This window comes from Accipiter gentilis, chromosome 4, assembly GCF_929443795.1.
Source record: "Accipiter gentilis chromosome 4, bAccGen1.1, whole genome shotgun sequence".
NCBI lineage: Eukaryota > Metazoa > Chordata > Aves > Accipitriformes > Accipitridae > Astur > Astur gentilis.
In genome coordinates this window covers 44,224,315-44,245,874 of record NC_064883.1, presented here as the reverse complement: position 1 = coordinate 44,245,874, position 21,560 = coordinate 44,224,315, and the positions used below count along the sequence as shown (strand labels likewise).

At 45.6% G+C, this 21,560-nt stretch overlaps 1 protein-coding gene across 1 annotated transcript in view; it reads right to left on the bottom strand.

Annotated features, from left to right (window-relative positions):
- LOC126037969 (vasoactive intestinal polypeptide receptor) overlaps window positions 1-20,835 on the bottom strand; it is a 112,882-nt gene extending 92,047 nt beyond the window's left edge. Inside the window, exon 1 of the mRNA XM_049798946.1 lies at window positions 20,779-20,835. Coding sequence (XP_049654903.1) covers window positions 20,779-20,835 — 57 coding nt within the window. The remainder of the gene's footprint in view (window positions 1-20,778) is intronic.
- Between the last annotated feature and the right edge of the window lie 725 nt (window positions 20,836-21,560).

The window sequence follows — 21,560 nt, the reverse complement described above, 5'->3', positions numbered from 1 at the left end:
CAGGAGATCCCCACTTGCATGTATTCTACTTACTGAAAGCTGAGTTTAATATAAGGCATGGTTCTTTTTCTTCTCTGGCATTATTAATTGTACTAACCATAAAATTGTTAATGAAACAGCACTTAAATTGCTCATAACAACGTTAAAACTATCTCCCCGTGAAATCAATGAAGTTCCCCTCAGATTCTCTCTGTGAACTGTGGAAAATTTCATTGCACTGATTATAATGTTTATTAAAAGTTGATTTTTGAGTAAACAACTGTAGCAAAATGATCGCTGCACTTATGTGCTCTTCTCTGTTGATCCTTCACACCTTTGCAAGGAACGTACACCTACACTTTCAAAATGATGTCATTAAGGTGATGTTATCTTTTTCCAACTTCCAACTTCCAATCTAGATCTTCCAGAAAGCAACTCCAGCATGTCGGGGTACCCTATTATGATATCCCCATTGTCCCCCAAACTATGCTTTGGTAATAAAACCTGTCTTCAGTCCTCTTGTGATCCGTGCGTCCTGCCTGCCACGTAACCTTTTCCTCCTGATGGCCGGGCACCAGCTCGATGATGGGGTACCTCCTTCATCACCTGCCCTGGTTGTCCTATTTGCACACAGTGTTGTGAGACAGGTCATGGTTCTTCTGAAGGACGGGCCAGGTGGCCAAAGAGATAATGATCCAAGCCAAACATGATTTCCCAATCCAAATGATTAACTTTGAGTAAAACCTAATCTCAGTTCAACTATGAATTAAAAGGGGGAATCGGAAGTGAAAATAAATAAGTAAACCAACAACCCAAACCCAGAAATATTTACTAAACGGAAGAGAACTATAAATGAAGAAATATAAATGAAGCTTAGAAGCATTATATGGGAACCTCAAGACATCAGGAAAAATCTGTAGCTGGTAAGAATAAGAGGTTAATGAGAAGCTATTATTTTCAAGGTTTTTTTCCATTTGTTTGGTCAGTTTGGGATTTTGTTTGGTTGGGATTTGTTTTGTTGGGGTGGTTGGGGTTTTTTTTGTTTGGTTGTTTTTAAACAAAAGCATTACAACAAACAAAATCTCACAGATGGTACAGTCCAGTAGAGGAAAGTTCAACACGTGATCCAATAGAGGAAAGTTCAACGTGTGATTTTGATCTGTATTAGGAAAGTGCCAGGGCAATGTGCAGGTCTCTGATGATGATGAAGAAGCTTTTTCCAGTCCATTAGTAACAAAGGCAAATGTTAAACAACATCTACAAGAGATAAACATTTAAAATCAGCAGGCCTGGATAGTTTGCACCTAAGAGCACTTACAATAGCTGGCTGAGAAGTTCTATTTGAATACAGCCAAATGCAAAAGCTGCACCCAAGAAGGAACAGATTCAGCACAGAACTCCAGTACAGCAGCCTGAATTCTGGAAAAGAAGTAATGTTGTGGAGGATTTGAGGATTAAAAGAGGTAAATAATTCAGCGTGAACTCCCAGTATGTGCTGCTGAGAAAAGGCTAACAACTGTTTGCTGTATAAACTGAACAGCAAGGAAGAACAAGAAGGTAATAGTCCTTTTCTACACGATATTGGGAAGGCTTGTGCTGTGACACTAATGACAGGCATTTTAAAAGGACCAAGAGGGTGTGGAAAGGAAGCATAAAAGCAATTAGAGGAGCTTCGCATCCTTGTGGAGCAAGACCTGAATGCCCGCGCATAAAGTTATCTCAGTAGACACTGGGCACCAGTGTTTAGGCAATTCAATCAGATGTTGAATGTCTTCAGAGGTACTCCACTATAAGGCAATTCAATCGAGCAGAGAAAGGCACAATGGGATGCAAAATGGAAACCTATGAAAATTCGTAACGCTCCCCAGGGTATCTAGATTAATAGCTAGGGCAAGAGGAAAGAGATGTGCTGAGTTGTCCATCTCAGCTCCTGAAAAGAAGAGTTCAACAAAGTGCGAGTAATGCTTTATCAGAAACATGTTGTTGGACTCAGCTTAACGGAGGTAACTGGTGAAAATTAGTTGCTTTCAATAACTAGCCAAATAAAATAATTTACCCTTCCCGTCAGGGATTACTCTAATCTTAATATAGTTACAACTGCACAGACTTCCTGGGTTTCTGATGTCAGATTTTGGCCCAGGCACATTACATTCCACTTGGATTTTCTCAAATAGCTGCTAGCCTCTAATCATGGAAGCCCACTTGCTCTTGCTGCTTTATGTTTGGAAAAAAACACATTCAAATAATGAAGTTTCAATAACGTTCTGAACTTCAAGAGGAGGAAATGCTGCACAGAAGTCCTTACAAACTCCACTTTAGGGGCACTCCTGTTTGATTAACACCTTTTTGTTAGAAAAAGCCTGTTCCAGGCCTAAATATCTATGTCATGAAGCAAGAAGAGACAAAGCAAAGTCATATTGATACTGCTGGAGCCACTGGGTGCTGTCAATCCCCAAGGTTTCATCAGGAAACTTGCAGTATTTTCCTTTTGTCCTGGCATGGTTAGTACATCCCAGCCAACAGATGAGCAGCAGCAGCAGGCTTCCAGTCATCTTGATTGCACAGAAAAGAAAGATACCAAACATCTGTAATCCAGGAGGCAAATAAATGAGGGATTCAAGTTTTTCATAATTGTTTCATGATTTTTGCTGCTGGTTTTGCTTCTTTAGCTTTTGGGCTTGCCAAAAGTGACTAGCAGCTATTGGTATTTCACCAGTGCAGACTGGTGACGTTGAGCTGGTCTCTGTACACTCTTGAATAGACACAGACATATCACAACTCAAGGCAGAATTCATTTGTCAAGTTTGCTGCCCAGTCCCACAAGAAATCCTCAAGCAGAGCTGGGACAGCACGTGGGGTGGCTGGTACGAGAAGAGGCGTACGGGAGACCTGTGCCCTCTGCACAGGCACCTGGGAGCCCTGAGCAATCTGAAATGGCCCAAGGCCCTACCTGTGGGCAGCTAAATCAAACTCCAAAGCTCCAGCGACCATAATGAAATGACTAGAGTCAGATGCCTTGATCTGCAAACCAGTCCCGCCTTGGGGACGTTTTTACAGGACAAAAGGAGGGTCTGCATCCAGTTCTTACTAACAGATGACGAATGCTGGGAGTCTAGCTGTCCTTTGCATAACGTCTTCCTCTGTTCCAGCATATGGGAGAAGCAAATCCATCCTGAACAAAGGAACTGTCCTGCTGTTCCAGGGAAGAGACACTTTTCTTACTTTTCTTTGCTATCTTCTGGTCTTCAAGGCAGGGACATCCGTGTCATCAGTTCTGGGTTTGCTAAACTCTACAAGTCCAGGCTTGGAATACTCAGCCAGGGACACGGCGAACTCTGGCTGCATCTGCCAATTACGAACTATTTGGATGTACTTCACCTAATGAAAACAACGGGATTGTGCAACTCCTGTGACTGCAGATGTGCTGCAGACAGCGTTTGAACCCACTTGCTATCTTAGGTGCCCCATCCATATAAAAAAGGGTTGTACTGTACACGGCTTATCAGACTCATCTGGGTGTTAATCTGGGAACACAGACCCAGAACACATCTGCAGTGCTGGGATTTCACAATCCAATTGCTTTACTCTTCCTGTGAAGAGTTTAACCTTTTCCCTGAGGCTCATCTGTGGTCAGAGCTGAAAATGCATCTCAGTGGCACAAGCTCATACTGCCATGCCTAGCTGGTTGCTCCAGCTGGGGAAGATCTTCCAGACAAGGTAGTGCATGTGATTGTCAACAGGCATCGTGTCTGAGGACCGGAGTCTTTAAGAAACTCTTCCCAGTACCGCAGCCTACCAGCTAGACAAGTGAAAAATGAGGATATTCTGTTCAGCAGCCCATGCCTGCCCACCGCAATGAAATATTGTGTTCACCATCATCTGGTTCTTGCCATTAACTTCCCTTAACTGGGTTTCCTGCCTCAAGGGGTTGCTTCCTGCCCAGAACATCCCATTCCCAGCCCTGCACACATTACCGAGGACTGCTATTTGTAGATGAGAATTTATGGCTCTTTGACACAGCACAAAGCTGGAATGCTTTTAAATCACGGTGAAACTGGCACCGGGATACGGCTCTGCCTTGTGCATTCCTCATAGGTTTATCGGGCGATAAGTATTTCTGAGAGAAAGTGGCTTCTCTAAGTGTGGAAATGCACCTTTTCTCTTCGTTTCACTCCTAAATTCCCACGCTCGGGATCTAGGCAATCACACAGAACACACAGCAGTGGCCCAGGATGAGGAAAAAGAAGCAGCAACAAAGCCTAAAATCAAATCTGAATACCTTATTAAGAGGCATCTATTTTAATATAAAGCCTATTATTTCAATAACCATACCTGCATTTACTGTCACTTGTAACTGATGTGCTTTACGTGCTCACAAGTCCGCAGGCGAGGAGGGAGCGCTCTTCCTCCACAGCTTTCCCAACCTGGGCAAGGAGCCATCCGCTGCTGCGTGCTCCCAGCACGCCTGTCCAGCTACACATCCAAAACTGAGCCTTGCGAAGTGCTTCAGGAAAATGAAACTCAACGATCCTGCCCCATTTATTTGCAGCGAGACTCCAGACAATAATTGTGATGATATGGACTGGAAATACTCTTGTGGATGAATAAGTGAAATAATAATAATAATAATAAATAATAAAAACTTAAAAAATAAATCTGCACGACCTCTGAGAGTTCTGGATGGTGTTTATCACCTTGCTGCATTTCTGGTCTAGTTGCTCTTTTTGTACATCAGCCTTTGGGAAGGATATGTGTCATTCATATCCTTGGTGATCCAAGTTGCTATCAGACAGCTGTTACTAGAGCTATTTGACAGCAGCATCTCATGCCCCAGCTAAACAGCATGACCAGATAAGATCAAGCAAAGTAAGTGAACAGAAGAACATCTTTTTTTCTTCTAAGTGTACACCCATTTTCTATAAACATGGCTAAATGTCCCCTAGATTTAGCCCAGCATCAGCTCCAGGCTTTGCTCCACAAATTAAATGCAGCATATGAAAGGGATAGAAAATAGAGGGAAGTGCTTTCCTCAGCATCAGAGTACATCAAAACCTACAGCCCTTCTCTGAAAAGCCATTGTTTAAAAGGCGACAAAGGTCAAGGTCGGCTCCCCGAGTGCAGCAGCTCCATGGGATGGCACAATTAAATCCTTAATATCTGAAGTCAAAACAGGGATATCTTACTGATCCTGCTACTGAGGAGATGGGAGAAAAAAATCCCTAGACTTTTTCCAAGGAGTAGGGAAATTACCCCTGACCTGGGATCCAAGCCACTGTGGATTAAAAATCTTTGGAATGAGAAGACCATCATAATTATTTTTTTCTTTATATCCACAGTAAGTTGCCTCTTCAATGGCATAAAAATTAAATCCAGCTGGAATGGCTTTTTAATTAAAATCATACTTTGCTTATCAGAGTGAGAACACTTAACTGATTACAAAAGAAACGTGGAAACCTCTGGCATCCTGTTCCCCATTCTCCAGCCAGCCTGTGCAGCAAACTCACTCTGCTAAACTATGTGTAACCCTTTGATGGCTGCCCCACGTGAGCTCTCCTCACCCCACTTATGGACCAGAAAAAGCCATATAGGACATACAGAGTGTCTATGAAAAGGTATATACAAAAGCTCTCTCTCTCTGGCTGAACCTGCTGGAGTTCACTCTTGTTTTAATTTGCTGACTCCTGGAAATTCCCTATGGAAGCAAAGAATCTCTATACATTTAATACCAACTCCTTGGCTGTGCTGTTATTCATCTTCATAGACACCTGAAAGGTTTCCCACTGTCTCAAAAGTGCCTTCAGGCCAAAGGCTGAAACCATACCCCTGACCCATTCCTAGCAGATATACCCCACCATCCTACTCCAGGACCTCTTTTCTCCCCAAGCGCTATCATCCAGGCTGGTTGCCAGAGTCCTCTTATTTTGCCAGAGGCCTCTCCATACGGTGACGACAAAATTCACAGGTCACGATATGGGCAAGGATGGGTCACACGAGCTGTGCCACCCACCCACCTTGAGGTGTTCCCTGAGGAACATCTCATGTGCCACAGCTCTGGGTCACCCGGAGGACTGCTGTTGCCTGTGCTACGTTTGGGTTTCAGCCTTCTAGGGTTGCTCTCGTACCAGTTTTCGTGAGCATTAAACTCAGATCCTCAGACGGCACGGCACAGCAAAGTTAACATCAGCGAAGCTAAGCTGATTTATTCTGGCTGAGGATGGTAACTGCAGGGTAGGATTTTCCCAAGCACAACTATTAGTTAAATTCCTAGGGCCGAATGAATATGTGACCGAGTGTCGGCACGCTTTTATCTTTCTGTTTTCAGTGCCAGCTCCTGCTAGGGAAAGGGACGTTGAGGCAGATGCTAGAACTGAGGTCTTGAACCCATGCTGTCTGCAATGATCCTGTGGGACTTTCCATCAGAATAGCACTGTCACAGGAACTCAGCTGCATTTTCCTTACAGACAGAAAGGAGAGCAGACACTACTTCAATTAGGAAAGTTACTCTGTAAGACCATTGCAGCAACAAGGTACTGGATTCCAGAGGCTGAAATAACTATCTCCTGGACAACCCCAAGAAGAGACACTTGGTTCTCCAAATGTCTCCCACATAACGAAGAAAATGCAGTTTTACCCTTGCAGCTCCTCCTGCCCTCTCCCTCCTGACACTCAAATGTGCTGCTTTCAGTCCCACCATTTAAATGTCACCCTTTTGCAGGAAAACATCACTTGGGGGTACCCTGATATACTCCACAGGAGACACCAAACCCCTGCTCTCAGTCGTCAGGACTTTCTTAGATTCTTAAATACCTTTAAACTCTAGGCTTAGTCCAATATTGTATTTCCAGGCCTGGAAATTTTCTTCCCCAATTAAATCTGCTGCTGTTGAAATGAGTTAAAGATCCCCAGACTCTAAGACTTAATATGCTTCAAACTAATAGTTGTGACCAAACTGCTTTCCAAACTGAAAGATTTCTGCTATCTGATCTATGATCTAAAATACAGGTCATTATCCCTTCTCTGAGTGTGTCAGTCTTCCAACCTGCATATCAGGGAAGTAGCATTTCCCATTTCCCTCCTTCCCAGAAATGGCTGTGCCACCATTTAAAGGTGTGGCACATTCTGGCCATTTTCTGGCCTGAAAAAGAAAGTTTAAAAACAAATCCATAAAAAGCAAGGTTTTTTTCTTTATTCGCTCTTCTATCAAGAAAAATAACTCAGAACTTGTGAACATTTCCAGTTTCTTGATGAGAAAAAAAAAAAGGGAAAAGTCACTCTATTTTTTCTCCCCCATCAATCAAGAATTTAAATCCCCAAGAATAAATATCTCCCTCACCCCACGCAACTTTACACTCCAAAAACCCCAGCTTCCTGAAAATATTCCTTAAGTAAAAGGTTAGGATTTTTGTTAAGGGAAATGCATTTGGAAGTCAAACCGTCAGCAAGGTCTAATGTGAAAAGATCAGTGAAGGTTCTTCCTATCTCAAGATTAATTAAATCTCATTTCGCAGTAACCACGCACCCCACACTTAGAGGTCTGCTGCAGCCACTACCCGGGTGAGCTGTGCAGAAGTATAATGGTTTCCTCACTGTACACCTCACAGTTGGTGTACAGGATCGATTTTAAATTTCTCTCCCTCTCACTCAATCGCTCACCCCTTGTAAGCAGCTCATGTCCCTGTGCATGTGCAGCTGGAGATGGCTGACTGCATCTTTTCTGGAGAGAAGCACCTTTTTTTTAAACTTGCGGTTGTTATTTTAGTATGGCATGAAGAATGTGGGAACTCCCTATCGCTCGTATGAGAGCAATCAAAAATATTAATACCCCTCTCCCTCCCCTCTGAAACGAAAGATTTACGAGAAACAGACTGCATCGTGCTGGGACTGTCAACCCAGCCCCTGGCTGAACACCGAGCATACGGCCAGGGTCATCCTGATGAAAACTTTTCCCTGTCTCTGCTCCCTAATAAAACACTTTTTTCCCTTCACGGCCATGATCTCCACGACAGCCTGAATGAGGACACTGTTGGCTGGCACAGGGAAGGCCCAAGTCCGCTGTGGATGGATCCCTTGAAACAAGGGGGAACGGTGGGAGAGAGAAGCGACCGCTGTCACACGCAAAGTCCTCCAGTTGGCTTTGAGTTCCCTGCGACAGGAACGTGTCCTGCTCTGGGCCCAAACGCACTCGCACGTGCCTTCCAAAAGAAGACACCGAGGGGAAGACTGCCAAAACGGACATCATCCGTGGGACCTGCCCACTGGTGAACTGGCAAAGCTGCAACACTGGGGAGACTCTAGGAAACCCTAGAGAGACCTTGGCCATCTCTCGACAAACCAGTAGCTTTTCAAGATGATCCGTTTCCATCTCCTCCTCTCACCAGTCTCAAACTCAAACAGAGATGTGTCTCCAAGCCCGGCCAACCTCCTGTTCCTGCACCGACAGGTAGATCCATGCTGCAGTAACACCTGGTTCCTTCTGAAGGTGGTTTTGCTAAGTTTTTCCTTAAGCAGGAGGGCGAGCACTGCATTGTGAACAGTATCACACCAACCGCTCTCCTTGCACAGCAATTGAATAACATACCCATCATATAGAAAGGCTCCTTCTGAGGCAGTCCCTGTGACAGACAACACATCCCTTTCAGAAACGGGCCAAGCTCCATCACAAAAGAAGTTGGGTTTCTGGCTCTCAGTGCTGCTTTTGGCAGGCTGTTCTCACATCTCACTCCCCTCACTGCTACAAACCTTCCTACACCCAGCCAAATTCAACCCCGCCGAGCGTACAAACACACCAGCACTAGCCCTTTACTTTAGGAGAGGTTTCCATTCCCTGACATTATCACAAGCGCACGTGTACGGGGTGACCACATCATCCCCGTGACATCGATTTGCAAGGCTAATCTAGCCAAACACTAATTGTGAAGTCTTTATGATGTAGGCAGACAACTGTGAAAAGAAGTAAGTAGAAGGCAAGTCAAGGAAGTAGATTTTTCTTATTTCCAGATTGGGATGTAGGCATTCAGCTGCGAGATCACCCCTGGCAGAAGGTTCCTGTACAGAACCTGGAACTGACCTAAGAGCTTCTCAGCTTCATTCTGTGCCTGAACCACTGTCCCCCTCCAGCTGCAGCTGAATTTATTGGTTCATCTCCTTCTACTCACAGTTACCCCAGTGGACACTGTTCCTTGCCTGTACTTCTCCCCAGGCTACTCCGCAAGGGAATAAAGCACTTATTTTTAGGTGCGTTGTGCTCTGCCTGGTTGGGGTCACCTCCCAGGGCTGCAATATATATTTAACACTTGGTTTCCAGAGTTGACAGCGCAGGAAGCTTGAGTGATAAAAGTGGCAGAGAAGAAATAATTACCAAGTAGAGGGGCACCAACCTGCCAAGCATTTTAATAGCCCTTAAACAGAGACTCGACTTTTCAGCAGTCCCATAGTGGGGAAGAAAGCAAGCCTGAATCAAAGACACAGTTGTCGTTTTATTACGATGATGATTTCAATTGCGTAGTAACAAATCCCGCCAGATCTGCAGCAGAGAGGAACAGGAGGAGAAATACACTATTAGAGCAATATGCAGAGAAAAAAAACGTGCTGGAAGAAGGCAGTACAGGAGAGACAACTGCACCTACGTAGGCTGCTCAGCATTCCCAAGACGGGCTGTCCCTAACAGCTCTGGGATGCTTCTAGACAGCAGCAATCCCGGTGGGATCAGCAAACCCAATGACCAAACCGCACAAGAGATTCAGCCCGATTGTGGGATTGCTCCGCAAAGGATCCACCTAACCCCTCTGCAGCTGGAGCTGATGGCTGCTCCCCTCCTGTTTCGCTTGCCTGTTGTTCCCTGCTGCCCTTCCACACAGTACTATAACCTTCTCCTCTCCCTCCTTCCAGTCCTCACCATAACCCCAGGCAAATACCACGCTGGGATCAGGTCCTGGCTGGTCCCTGAGGCTTCCATCACAGCTTGCAACAGCCATTTGGAAACTTTTCCCTTCCGCATCTCTTTTTCCGAAGAGTAAATACAGTGCTGTTGAGCACATTAGGTGTCTCTCCTTTAGAAAACTGCAACCTTTACTCAGCCTTTTACTTAGCTATTCTTCCACAGCTGAATTTAGTGTTTCTGGAAGGTGTGCCTTCAATAAATCCTGCCTTTGTGTTATCTCCTTGTAACAACAAAACGTAGCGAAAAAATTTGAACAGACAACCAAAGCTTTAGCTTTATAGCTAGGTTTAAAAATATTTCCAGATGCTTATTGGTCCCTTAAGACATTTCTGAGGCTCAGGTCAAGTAGACCCAAGGCAGCAAGCTCCAACTTTTAATTTCCCTTCCATCTACGAAACCATCAGGGCTTGGCTAACACAAGAGCTGTCTGGCTCAGGGAACAGCTTCCTAGTCAAAGGAGCACAGCAAAAAAAGTGAACTTTGAGAAGTGGAAGGTAAGTAACTGTATGAATACAGTAGGAGCCCTACGTTGGCAGAGTTCTCAAAGAAACCGAAAGGTTGTTCCTCCCTTGTATCCCCAAGCTTGTAAAATCCAAATGAAAACAACGGTCAAGGTGGAAGGCACAAATACATACACCTACATTAGGAGTCTCTTCCTCATGGCGTTTAAATTTAATTATAGGTTAAATCACGCAGTTCCAGCACAATTTCAGCCACTTAGAGACATCCAACCTAGAGTGTCTGAAAGACCTAGGGACCAAGATGAATGGATCTCTGAAAGTAACATCTCACACCACAGTTTTATTAAGTGCTATTATAGCCATGATTGACTACTGATAGATAGGACATAATACTTCTTTTATTAGACTGACTACTACAGTTAGAGATAGAAAAAAAAGCTTTTGAAGCTCTTTAACTCTGAAACTCAGGAAACTTCATGCTACCCATCGGTGTGAAATAGCTGTTCTGACTTTAGTAAAGTTTGTTTATTACAGAAAAAAAGAGTAATTAGCACCTGCAGAGCAGACAAATCACTTAGCCAAGGAGGAGCTGGTAGGACCGTCAGACCTTGTAGGACTGCAGGGGTAGGCAAAAGTTATCACCTCTGCAACAGCAAGAAACTAACAGGTGGTGAGGCATGAAGAAAATTGTGGCATGTCATAAAAGTCAATGTCTCTGCTGAGTTTGAGGTTTTTAATGCCCAGCAGAATCATGAATGTTAATTTGTGGGCTTGGCTTTCGGAGATACGTTGTAGGTCTATAAGACAGAAGGATGGTAGCGATGGGTTTGCAATAAGCCACTCTCTCCAACCAGCACGCTTTTCTTTCATGTTGTCCCACTGACAAACATCTTCAGGCTAAACCCAGAGCAATTGCTACTCAGCTTTGTCTCTTTTGCAGACCTCAGAAAGCATTGCTCTGCCTGAAAGTATATATTTTTATTTTATATTTATAAATATATATAAGAATACATATAAAAGTATATCTATTTCAGTTGTTCCAATACAAGCTGTTATTTCTCTTGACAAACCTTGCCTCATCTGCATTATACACAAACAGCCTGAAGATAAGCCTTTGACATACTGCTTGCTGAAACGTGTATGACTTCCCAGGGGAGGGAGGAAAGAGCCAGGCAAGGAGGAACGAAGTTTAATTTTGCTGCAAATGGTGCTGCAAAAGAAATTGTGCGGAGAGGTTGAAAGAACAAGAATTCCTGCACCCAAAACCACAGCCCACGCCCCAGCTGCAAAGCAAAAGCCTTTCAAAAAGAAAACTGTACAACGAGAGTCAGAGAGTAGAGCAAAACAGAAGGGGTGGGAAAATTCTTTGGGAGGAATCATTGCAGCACTGGAATTAAGTGCATGGCATAGCTGAGACCTACACAGCTCTGCAGCCGTGTTTAATGTTATTCCCCAAATGCAAGCACATCAGTAATTCTTCACGTAGTGTTTGGCCTCCTTTCGGTGCCCTGTGAAGCTGGGAACCATCTCAGCAGCAGCCTTTTTCTCTGCCTTTGAGTATGTCAAGCAAAAAGAAAACCTGGTTCTATTGTGAAAAAAGCTGGAAAAGCCTAATTATGCTTAAGAGCCAGGATGCAAATAAAAAATAATCAAATAGATGGATGCAGACATTGCAGGAAACAAGCGGCTTGTTTCAGTGTTGGGTCTTTTGCACCTGCACCTTGCTCTGAAATGACCCTGGGCCAACAGAAAAACCCTGTGACCTCCCCAGAGAAAGGGTCCCCAACCAGCCCAAGGCTGGAAGAGGGGTTCCATCACCCCTCTGTGTAGCTCCCAGCACATGGCAGGACTCAGCAAGGGCAAGAAAGCAGCCATACCTCTTGGCATTCCTTGCTGAATCGTCCCAAAATACTAGCCCCAAATTACAGGGGAAAAAAAAAAAAAAACCAGCCCAGAAGTACCGGGCACAGCTCAGGATTGAGCCCAAACACTGATGGCAAGGAGGACCAAGTGGCTTTAGCAGCAGGATATATGCAACCACATCAGCTAGCGCTGCTGCAGCTCCACGGCTGAGCAGTTTTCCTTCCAGCGAGGGCTGAGCTGTCCTGGGGAGGATTTCATTCACTCCCTCCCTCTGCAAGAAAGCACATCTGCCAGCGCAGTGGGGTTTAATTTCTGCTCAGCAAATTCCTGAGAGTTCTGAAAGGTGATTTTTTTTAAAAAAAAAAAAAGAAAAAAGTCAAGTACATATGTTCCACATTGCCAAAAATGGGATGAACTTTCTAAACGGGTTCACCCCTCCCCTGATATAATGGCTAGGGGTCTGTAATGGGAAAGAAGCTATAAAAATAATCACTGCATTCACTTAAAGTAAGAGTTGAATTTGGCTACAGCGAAATAAAGGTGGAAGAGGTATAATCTCCAGCAGGATTTGGATTCTGGCTGTTTCCAAGCTGAGTGCTTAAAAATGCTGAGCGTCAGCATTGAAGCAGCTTTTCATTTTGTTACAAACGTCCAGAGTTGTTACAGATTTTTTTTTGGAGGGGTGGGCATCACATTCAGTATATTTAATTTCGTTTCCTTTTTGCCTTGAAAAGGGATGTGTTCCTTAAAGTTTGAACTGCAGCAGTCTGGCCACTTAGGAAAGATGAAATAAAAGCTGCTTTCCAGTAATGAATAAAGCAGGCTGCAGGGAAAAGCTCAGTGTGAGCAGGTTTTCTTCTTTTTCATTCTTACGCAACACAGGAGAAACCTGGGGAGGGATTCAGCTTGCAGCTTAAGATCTCTAAATGTAGGTGTCTACCTGAGGACTGACCTGCCACTGCAGACAATGAGGGCTCAAAAAAGGTGCACAGCGGAGGCACGTGGTGCCATTTGAGATAACTTTAATTTCTGCGTTCCTAGCATCCATGTGGGGCTGGCAGATAACACAGCATCTGCAGGGGCTACACTCTCCAAAAAGGGATGATGTGGGACAACGGGATGTTTTTCTGCATCTCCAATGGCCTGAGGTGCCTGAACGTGAGCAGCCGAACCGAATCTGACAACGCTGGTGACCACAACGGGAGCTCAGACCTTCTGGGTCACCCGTAGACACCTACACAGAAATGCCGAAACGTAGGTGTCCTAATCTGCCAGGTGAATCCCACGCCGAGGTCACCTGCAAAGAAGCTCACAGACCGATTAGCTGTGATAGACAATGACATTTATAAGGGCCCTGGAGACACTCGCTGCTCAGGTGTTGGTTGTGATGTTACAGATCACCAGGTATTAATTGAAACATCTGTTAAACACAGAACCAAGGTTGGAGCCTCGAAGAAACATCTTTTTAAAAGACACCCAACAGATTTCAGCTTTACGAAGGAGACACAAAGTATTGATATTTTCCCCTCCAGACAAGAATTGTATTTAAATAGATTTTTTTTTTTCCCTTCCCTCTTGATGAGATGCAATTTCACAGGGATGAAGATTAAAAAAATGCGAGAGCTCATACTCAGCTTCCCAACTGTCAGGAGTAGGAACATCCCTGAGCCTGCTGCAAAAGCAAGAAGGGGATCATGGGGATGGTGGCTCAGCAAACAGAAAGTTGGGGTCTCTGTATTCAGTTCCTTTGGTCTCTTCTCGACTTTAAATCAATGCAAATCAATGAAGCCCAGGTGCAACACCCAGAAGAGTTTAACAAAACGGCATCACCAAGTCTGTTGTCTGGCCCACTTGTGAAATGCATCAAAAAATAATGTCGATTTGGTTCTGAATTAGAAAATAACCCTAATTGAGTTCTAACACTTGAATTCAAAGGCAAACGACAGAAGTGTAAGTCTCCATCTCCCAGCAGTGCAAACAGTGAAATGGATGGTTAGTGACTGCCCTGGGGGTGAGAAAGCCACCTAATGTGACTAATTGAGGAGTTTAAGGCTGTTAACATCCACTGTTTCAGTTGACTGGAAAAGCGACTTTGCTTATGTAAAGTACATCAGGGTCTCTCAAATTCAGCTTAGAAGCTAAAATAAGTCTTTAAGTCCTAGAAATAGTATATATATAAAAGTTAGCGCTGTAGATAAAATCTGGCACAATAAACCGCCAGTAAAGCAGCACTAATGTGTGTCTTCCAGCCTTAAGCAACCCACAACACGTATCCCTGCGCACAAAAACGTCCCTAAATTCATGTTATAAACCAACCATCTGAACGTTACTGAACTGAGTTCTGATGTCACCTATGCTAACTTCATACCAGGGATGCACTGACTTCGGGGCACTGCATCTGCCTTGCATCCGCACGACTGACGGATGAGTGGGGGAAAGAATATTGGAGGCAAGGACCGTAACGGCAAAGAAATATCGCACCTGCTTCCACCTCTTAACCTTACCTGCTTGCTTCCAGCAGGTCAAGCTGTGTTCACATCGGCTATTTATATTTGTGCAGATTAGCAATTAGTAAACATAAGTGCTCTGGCTATTATAGCTCTTCCCTCATTAGGGTTTACGCATGAGGCTAAGCACTGTAGAAGCAATTTGTAGCAAAGCTACTAGGCAGTAGATGCTTCTAATAAAGCTGAAGTTTCAGGACAGAAAATCTTTGTACTTTATTAACAACATCCTTTACCAGAAAGAAACTTTGCACTTTTCTTTACATTTCCAGAAGCCTTTAGGTTTTCTAAAAACCCGCTGCTGAAGAAGTCTGGTATTCCCCACCCCCCCCTTCAACAAATAAAAGGGCTATATAATGATGCAAGAAGCATCCAGCAACCAGTGGCATTGGGGAGCCCACCTTTTTCTCAAATCTCCCCCAAGGCCCTTTCTGAGTAGTAATGAATGAACTCTCCCCGCGTTACAGGTCTTGTAACGTGAAAGGTGAAGCCCGTGCCTAGAAAAACGAATCATCCCAGAGAAATCCCTGGCGGTCAGGCAGAAAGCCAAGCAAGCTGCAGGTTGCTCCAAAAGGGAACAGTAACGAGAAGACCGCTCAGCTGGTGAACAGCCTTCCCCAGCCATGCACAAGACCTCCCTGCCATGGCGTTAGCTGTGTTAGCTCTGGATGGGGGCCAGTCTGCCAGCTGGCATCGCTTCACCGCCCCTCTCATACCTCGAATCAAAAGGTCTGATTTTTTTCTTCCACTGCAGTCCTCTGGGATCTCATTTTCAGAGGTAAAGACATCTCCCCTCTTGGCTCGGTTCCTACCCAAACGAAGCTGGGAGAGCTCGTGACTTCTGGAAAACATCTGGGAGCGTGGAAGGGAGGGAGCAGTGAAATGGCAAGCGCTCAGCACTCATTGAGGGAAACCCTGCCTGGCTGCACAGGACAGGAGGACAAATCAGTGCCATGGCACGGGCAGGCTTGGCCAGTCTCACAGAGGGAGCGGGAGCTTCTGACCTGCCTGCCTCCCTGTCTGTCTGTCCATGCTCTCCATCCCACCTGCTTGGCTAGAACTCCAGCTCCCGCCTGCTCTGGGGTCGCCAGGTATCTCTGACCCAGTTTGTCTATGTTTTTGGCCCACGACTGAGGATTTTTCTTGGCTACATTTCCTAGATTTTGGTTCTTACGGAAGATTTTCCTCTTCTTTCCAATACAGAAGAGAGAAAGTTGGTGAGGCCAGAGAATGGAGCTATATTTAATCGCACAACCTTTCCCAGGCATTGGAAAACCACATATCCATTTCGACTGAGCCAGCATGATGCAGCAGTGATCCCATTTGCAGCAGTGAAATGACACTGCCACGCTCGTGGCTGACACGGTCTGAGGGCAGGACGTGACCTACTCTGCTCATGAAACCAAGCGAAATCCCACTCCTCATCAAAACTTGGGTAATGGTTTTTTATTCTGCACAGATAATTTGACTCCTTTCCTGAATTTGAGCCACAGATGCCATGCAGAGCGTGACAAATACCCTCCAAGTGCGCTCAGGTCTGACTTAAAAAAGAATCATCTCGTCTCGGGTCTCATTGATTTATGCAGCATCTGGCGCCCTTCCTCAGACTGCCGATAAACGGGACACTTGATGCTGAATGGGGAGAGAGCCTTCCTGTCCCTCTTCCTTCTCTTCTCCATCTCCAACAAACGTTTGTGTCTACAAGCTAGCCCAAATACCAGGTAACTTCCCAGTCCTACCAGACTAAGTCAGCATATGATGTGGCAAGTGGAAGATTGATTTCGACAAGACACCAGTCTTTCCAGGTCTTTCTGCTGGAGACCATCTGGTAAAGATAAAAAGCTATCCTTTCCCCCCTGAAAAATAATAGTAACTTTGTACATTTGCCATTTCCAAGGCAGCCTTGCTGTTGGTGCCTCGGGAGAGCTGAAACACCTCTTTCACAACACGGGTCCCATCACTTACTCATGCCCCACTTGCCCATTTGCAAAATGTGCAGAGCACCTCCCTGCTTTGCATCCATCAACCACCGTGACCCCTCCTTGGATATACAAGTGAAAAGACACAAATACCACTCAGCAAAGTCACGCCACCATGAAACAGTGGAAACAAGAACAAGATGGCACAGGAGCCTCACAAGTCAGCACCGGACGGAATTAGCACAAAACACAGCACAGTCTACTTTGCATTTTTATCTGGTGCAACCCTCTGGCTGTCACACCGCTGCTGACATTACAACGGGAAGGACTTTGAACCAGAGTATTTTTAAAGTGCTAGAAAAAGGGGGAAATATGCACACCCCCCCGAAATCACAAGCCAGGCAGCTTTCTCTGTCCATGGTCCCATCTGCCTCCTGATGCTGAATATTTGGCAACTATCCCTCTCTCTAAAACACAGCCCGGTGGATTCATCTCCTTTTTTGATACATCACGATTCCCCTCCTGTCTGGTTCTCTGGAGTCTGCTTGCTGGAGACAGACCTCTTGGCTGAGGGGAGGGTGTGATAATTGTGGTGCGAACCCCCCTGCTGACATGCTGGTGGGCTGCAGCAATACGCTGTTGGAAACAGCCTTAAATATTCCGCACAGGGTGGGGTTTTTTTTTCTCAGATAGTGTATTTTTTGCCTATTTTGCTCTTTTGCCTTGCTATGCCCTAAATAAGAGCTTCTAAGATACATGTGCTGCCGAAAATATGTACTCTGAAAACTTTCAACATTATAGAGAGGCAATGAGACTCTCCCAGCTACCCAGATACAGGGTTGGGCAACTGGTTCTCCTAGGTGGCTTTAAATAAAGTCAGTCATGCATTTATACATGTATAAATTTAATAAATTGTACACCCAGTAACACACTGAGGTTTTGTGGCAAGGCCTTTGTTAAACACAACTTGTCATTGCTTAAGAACCTTTGTGTTGGATGCAGGAATTAGGCTACAGGATTCAAGTGAGTACCATGCCTCTTTGTCAAAAACATTGATTATTTTGGTTTAAATGTATGTATCTAACTTCTCAATGACAGGATGAAAGAGCTGCAGATACGGCTGAAGTGGTTGTCCCGTGAGCTTAAATTTAACTGATCCTTTTACAATGATCCTGTTTCCAGCATTTACACTCGGACCGCTAAAGGATCAGATCCAAGTTTTTTATTCCTTTCCATCATGCATCTACTTCATGGCTGGAACAGAATAAAACTCTACAGAAAAGCACAGATTACACCAGCTGGACAGATCTGGCTAATTCAACAAGCTTGCAGTCTGAAGGCATGTGGAATCCACCAACCACTTTGAATTATTCACATCTCATTTACTAGACACACACTGGGAAAAAAAAAAAAAAAAAAAAAAAAAAAAAAAAAAAAAAAAGTCCAACTTGTAGCTCTCCAGGCCAAATGATCTTAGTTACACCCCTAAACAGGTAAACCAACCCACTAGAACCTAACAGGGATTATTCTGGATTTATACCATGTCCCCCTCCCCACAAAGTCAGCACTTTTCTTCAAATTGTTAAAAGCTGGCCATTGCAGGAGGCAGGTCTCTAGTGAGCATGGTCTGATGACCTACAGCAAATGAGATTTGCCCAATTTCCTTTTTTCCGCATTTGTAGATCATGAGAGGCCGAGGTGAAGTTTATAACAGCAATTAGAAACCACATGGCTGCAACAGTTTTATAGCACTGAACTTCTTGATCAGCCAATCGTTCTCATTCAGAGTTTTTCCAAGGACATGCCAATAAAAATTATCACAATAAATTATAAGAAAAAAAAATTCTGCTGAGCCACTGTTGGTCCCAGAGCCAGGTTGTTACAATTGCAGAGTCACTTTTGCTTTAAAAATGAGCACCAAACCCCAAGTTTAAACCAAGAAACAAAAACCAACAGGGATTTTCTCTAGCATTGAGGCACTTCAGTATTAGTCACCTTGCAGATGAGAGCTGATAAGGAGCACGTGAATCTCTTTAACCCACTAGTATGAACCAGATCCCAGGAACGTTAACACAATGAAAGAATGAGAAAGCAACCAACAGTTCCACTAAACCAAGGGCAAGGAAGTGAGATAAAGTACAAAACAGCGAGATAATAAAAGGGTTGAAAAGGAACCAGTACAGGATTGCACCCAGGCTGTGCCCAAAGCTTTAGGGCTTTGTGCTTATTGATAGCAACGATCAACCCAAGAGCACCAGGGTAAGGACTTGATCCTGCCACCGCTTGCATGTCGAACTTCAGCAGACTACGTGACTTAACTCTCTGCAGGATCTGGCCCCAGAGGACCTCTTCATGCCAACAATGTTCAAAGAAATGGGATTTTTGCCATGGGCTGCAGTGGAAACGAGAGTTGGAGCAGCTCCAGCAGCTGATGGGAGCACTGTCCCCTTCTCATTTCCCCAGCTCCAGTCCCGGACATGAGCTATTTTGGATCTTCCCTAAAGCAAAGTCTGTAGAATTCCAGGAACTAATTGCCTGGTCATTTCTTTAATACTTTAATCCATTTTCCCAGCCTGTTCTTCCTCAAAGAAAGTCTTTGGTGATGCAGATGCCTGGGTGGCTCACGGTGACAGCCAAAAACATTGAAATAAGCCCACTTATCTCATTTCTTAAGGGACAAGGGGCAAGAAAGGAGAGACAAGTGATGCAGTGACAAACCTGGGTTACCTTCCACTCTCTGAGGCTCAGCTTGGTTGGTCTGACTCTGCTCGCTGGGGATCAGAGCAGCTTCGAGTGAACCGCTGGCACCAACCAAGCAGAGCAAACAGAAGCGACTTGCAACCAGGTACCAGTGGCACAACCTAGTTCCTGTGGGCAACCTCACTCAACCCCCCAGGATGCTGGCGAGACAACCTCACCTTCCAAAGAGAGAAAACAAGTGTGGGAGAAGATTAGAAGTAAGAGGGGAAACTCAGCCGTAGCCAGCACCCAATCTCTCCCTCCACCCCCAGCCTGCCGAATAAAAACGGTCTCGCTAGAAATCAGACGCCGCGAGGAAACAAGCTGCAAGAACAAAGCTTCGGTGTGATGTGCAGAACCCCGTGCCTGTGCTGTCTGCGCAGAGAAATAGCTTTTGCATGCACGTGTGCGTGTGTGCGCGCACCCCGACACATCGCCAGGAGAAACAATCCCGTTTGCTAATTCTACGCTGCGCTACGAGCCATCTGCGGCGGGGGAGGAAACAGCACTGCCCCAATCAGGGACCTGCAAGCATGGAAATTATAAGCAGAAAGGACACAGCAGCCAGAAAACACATCCTTTGCTCCCAGCTTCTGCTGTTTCCTCAGACAGAGCATCCACATGAGGTTTTAGTATCAGAGAGCAGCACTTTGCTGAACTCCTCATGGGCAGTTCTTCCACCCAAGCCCCCCTGCCCTGCTGCTGAATCCCCTCTGGGAATTTTCAACCCGTTATCCCTAGGTTGGTTTTTTTTCGGGGGGGGGGGGGGGGGGAGGGCTGGGAAGACTTGCACAAAATGATCAAGCTCCCGAAGGGAAACCAAAGCAAACCAAAAGCCAGGCTGCAAACCTGACCGACAACGAGCCAATCCCAAAATAAAATGCTAAAAACCCCCAAACCCGAATTCCTCCAGCTCAAGAGCTCCTTGCGCTCCCGAAGACGGAGCGTACCTCGAACGCAAAGGAAAACCTCGCACGAAAAGAAAAAGCTTGCACGAAGAGAAAAAGCTCGCACGAAGAGAAAAAGCTCGTATGAAAAGAAACAGGTCGAACTAAAGGAAAAAGCTTGCATGAAAAGAAAAAGCACGACCGAAAAGAAAAAGCACGACCGAAAAGAAAAAGCTCGAATGAAAAGAAAAAACCTTGCACGAAAAGCAAAACCTCGCACGAAAAGAAAGAAAAACCTCGAACACAAAGTGACTGCCGCTTCCCACGTTATCAGCAAAGGCAAACCACCCAAGATACACCTGCCTGAAACCCAACGGCACTTTTCAAAGTTGCCCAAAGTTTACCCGAGGCTCAACCGACAAACCCCGAGCGCTAAGAACCGGAGGAAAGGAGAAGAGGAAAACCTCTCCCACGGGCAACACTCACCGCCGAAAGAAGGCAACCCAGCAGCGGCACCACGACTCCCAGCCCCGCGTTCTCCATTCCGCCCCAACCCCACCGGCAGCCGCGACCACCCGGCACCTCCGCGGCCAGCGGGACCCTCCGCTCCCGGCCGCCGGCCTGAGCGCATCCAGGGAGGGAGAGGAGAAGAAGGAGGGCAGAGAAAGAAGGCAGGAGGGAGGGAGGGAGGCGGCAACACCGGCTCCGCTCCACCGAAACCGGCCGCCTCCCCGGGCGGGGCGGGCCGGCACCGCCTCCCGCCCCCCCAGGTACCGCCGGGGCTTGGGGGGGGGAAGGCTGCGCTTCCCTGCCTTCTCCTGCCTTCTCCTGCCACGCTTCCTTCTCTCTTCTCCCACCTGGTTTCTCCCCCTGTCTGGTTTTTCCCCCTTTACTAATTTTCCCTTCTCGTTTTCTCCCGGTTTTCCTTCCTTCCCCTTCCTTTCTGCTTTTCTTCCTTCGCCTCTTCTCTCCCCCCACCCCCCTTTTCATTTTTTCCTTTCTCTTTTTCCATTCTTTCCCTTTTTTCTCTGCCTCCTTCCTCCCCCTTTCTTCCTCTCTTCCCCCTTTCTTCCAACTTTCTCTCCTATTTCCCATGTTTTCTTTTCACCATTTTCCCTTTTCCTCCCTCTTCCCCTTTTTGTCTTTGTTTCCACTTTTCCCCTTCTATCCCCTCTTTTCTTTTCTTCTTCCATTTCTCCCTTTTTCCCCATTTTCCCCTTTTTACCCCTCTCCCACTTTTTATACCTCTTCACCCTTACCCTCCCTTT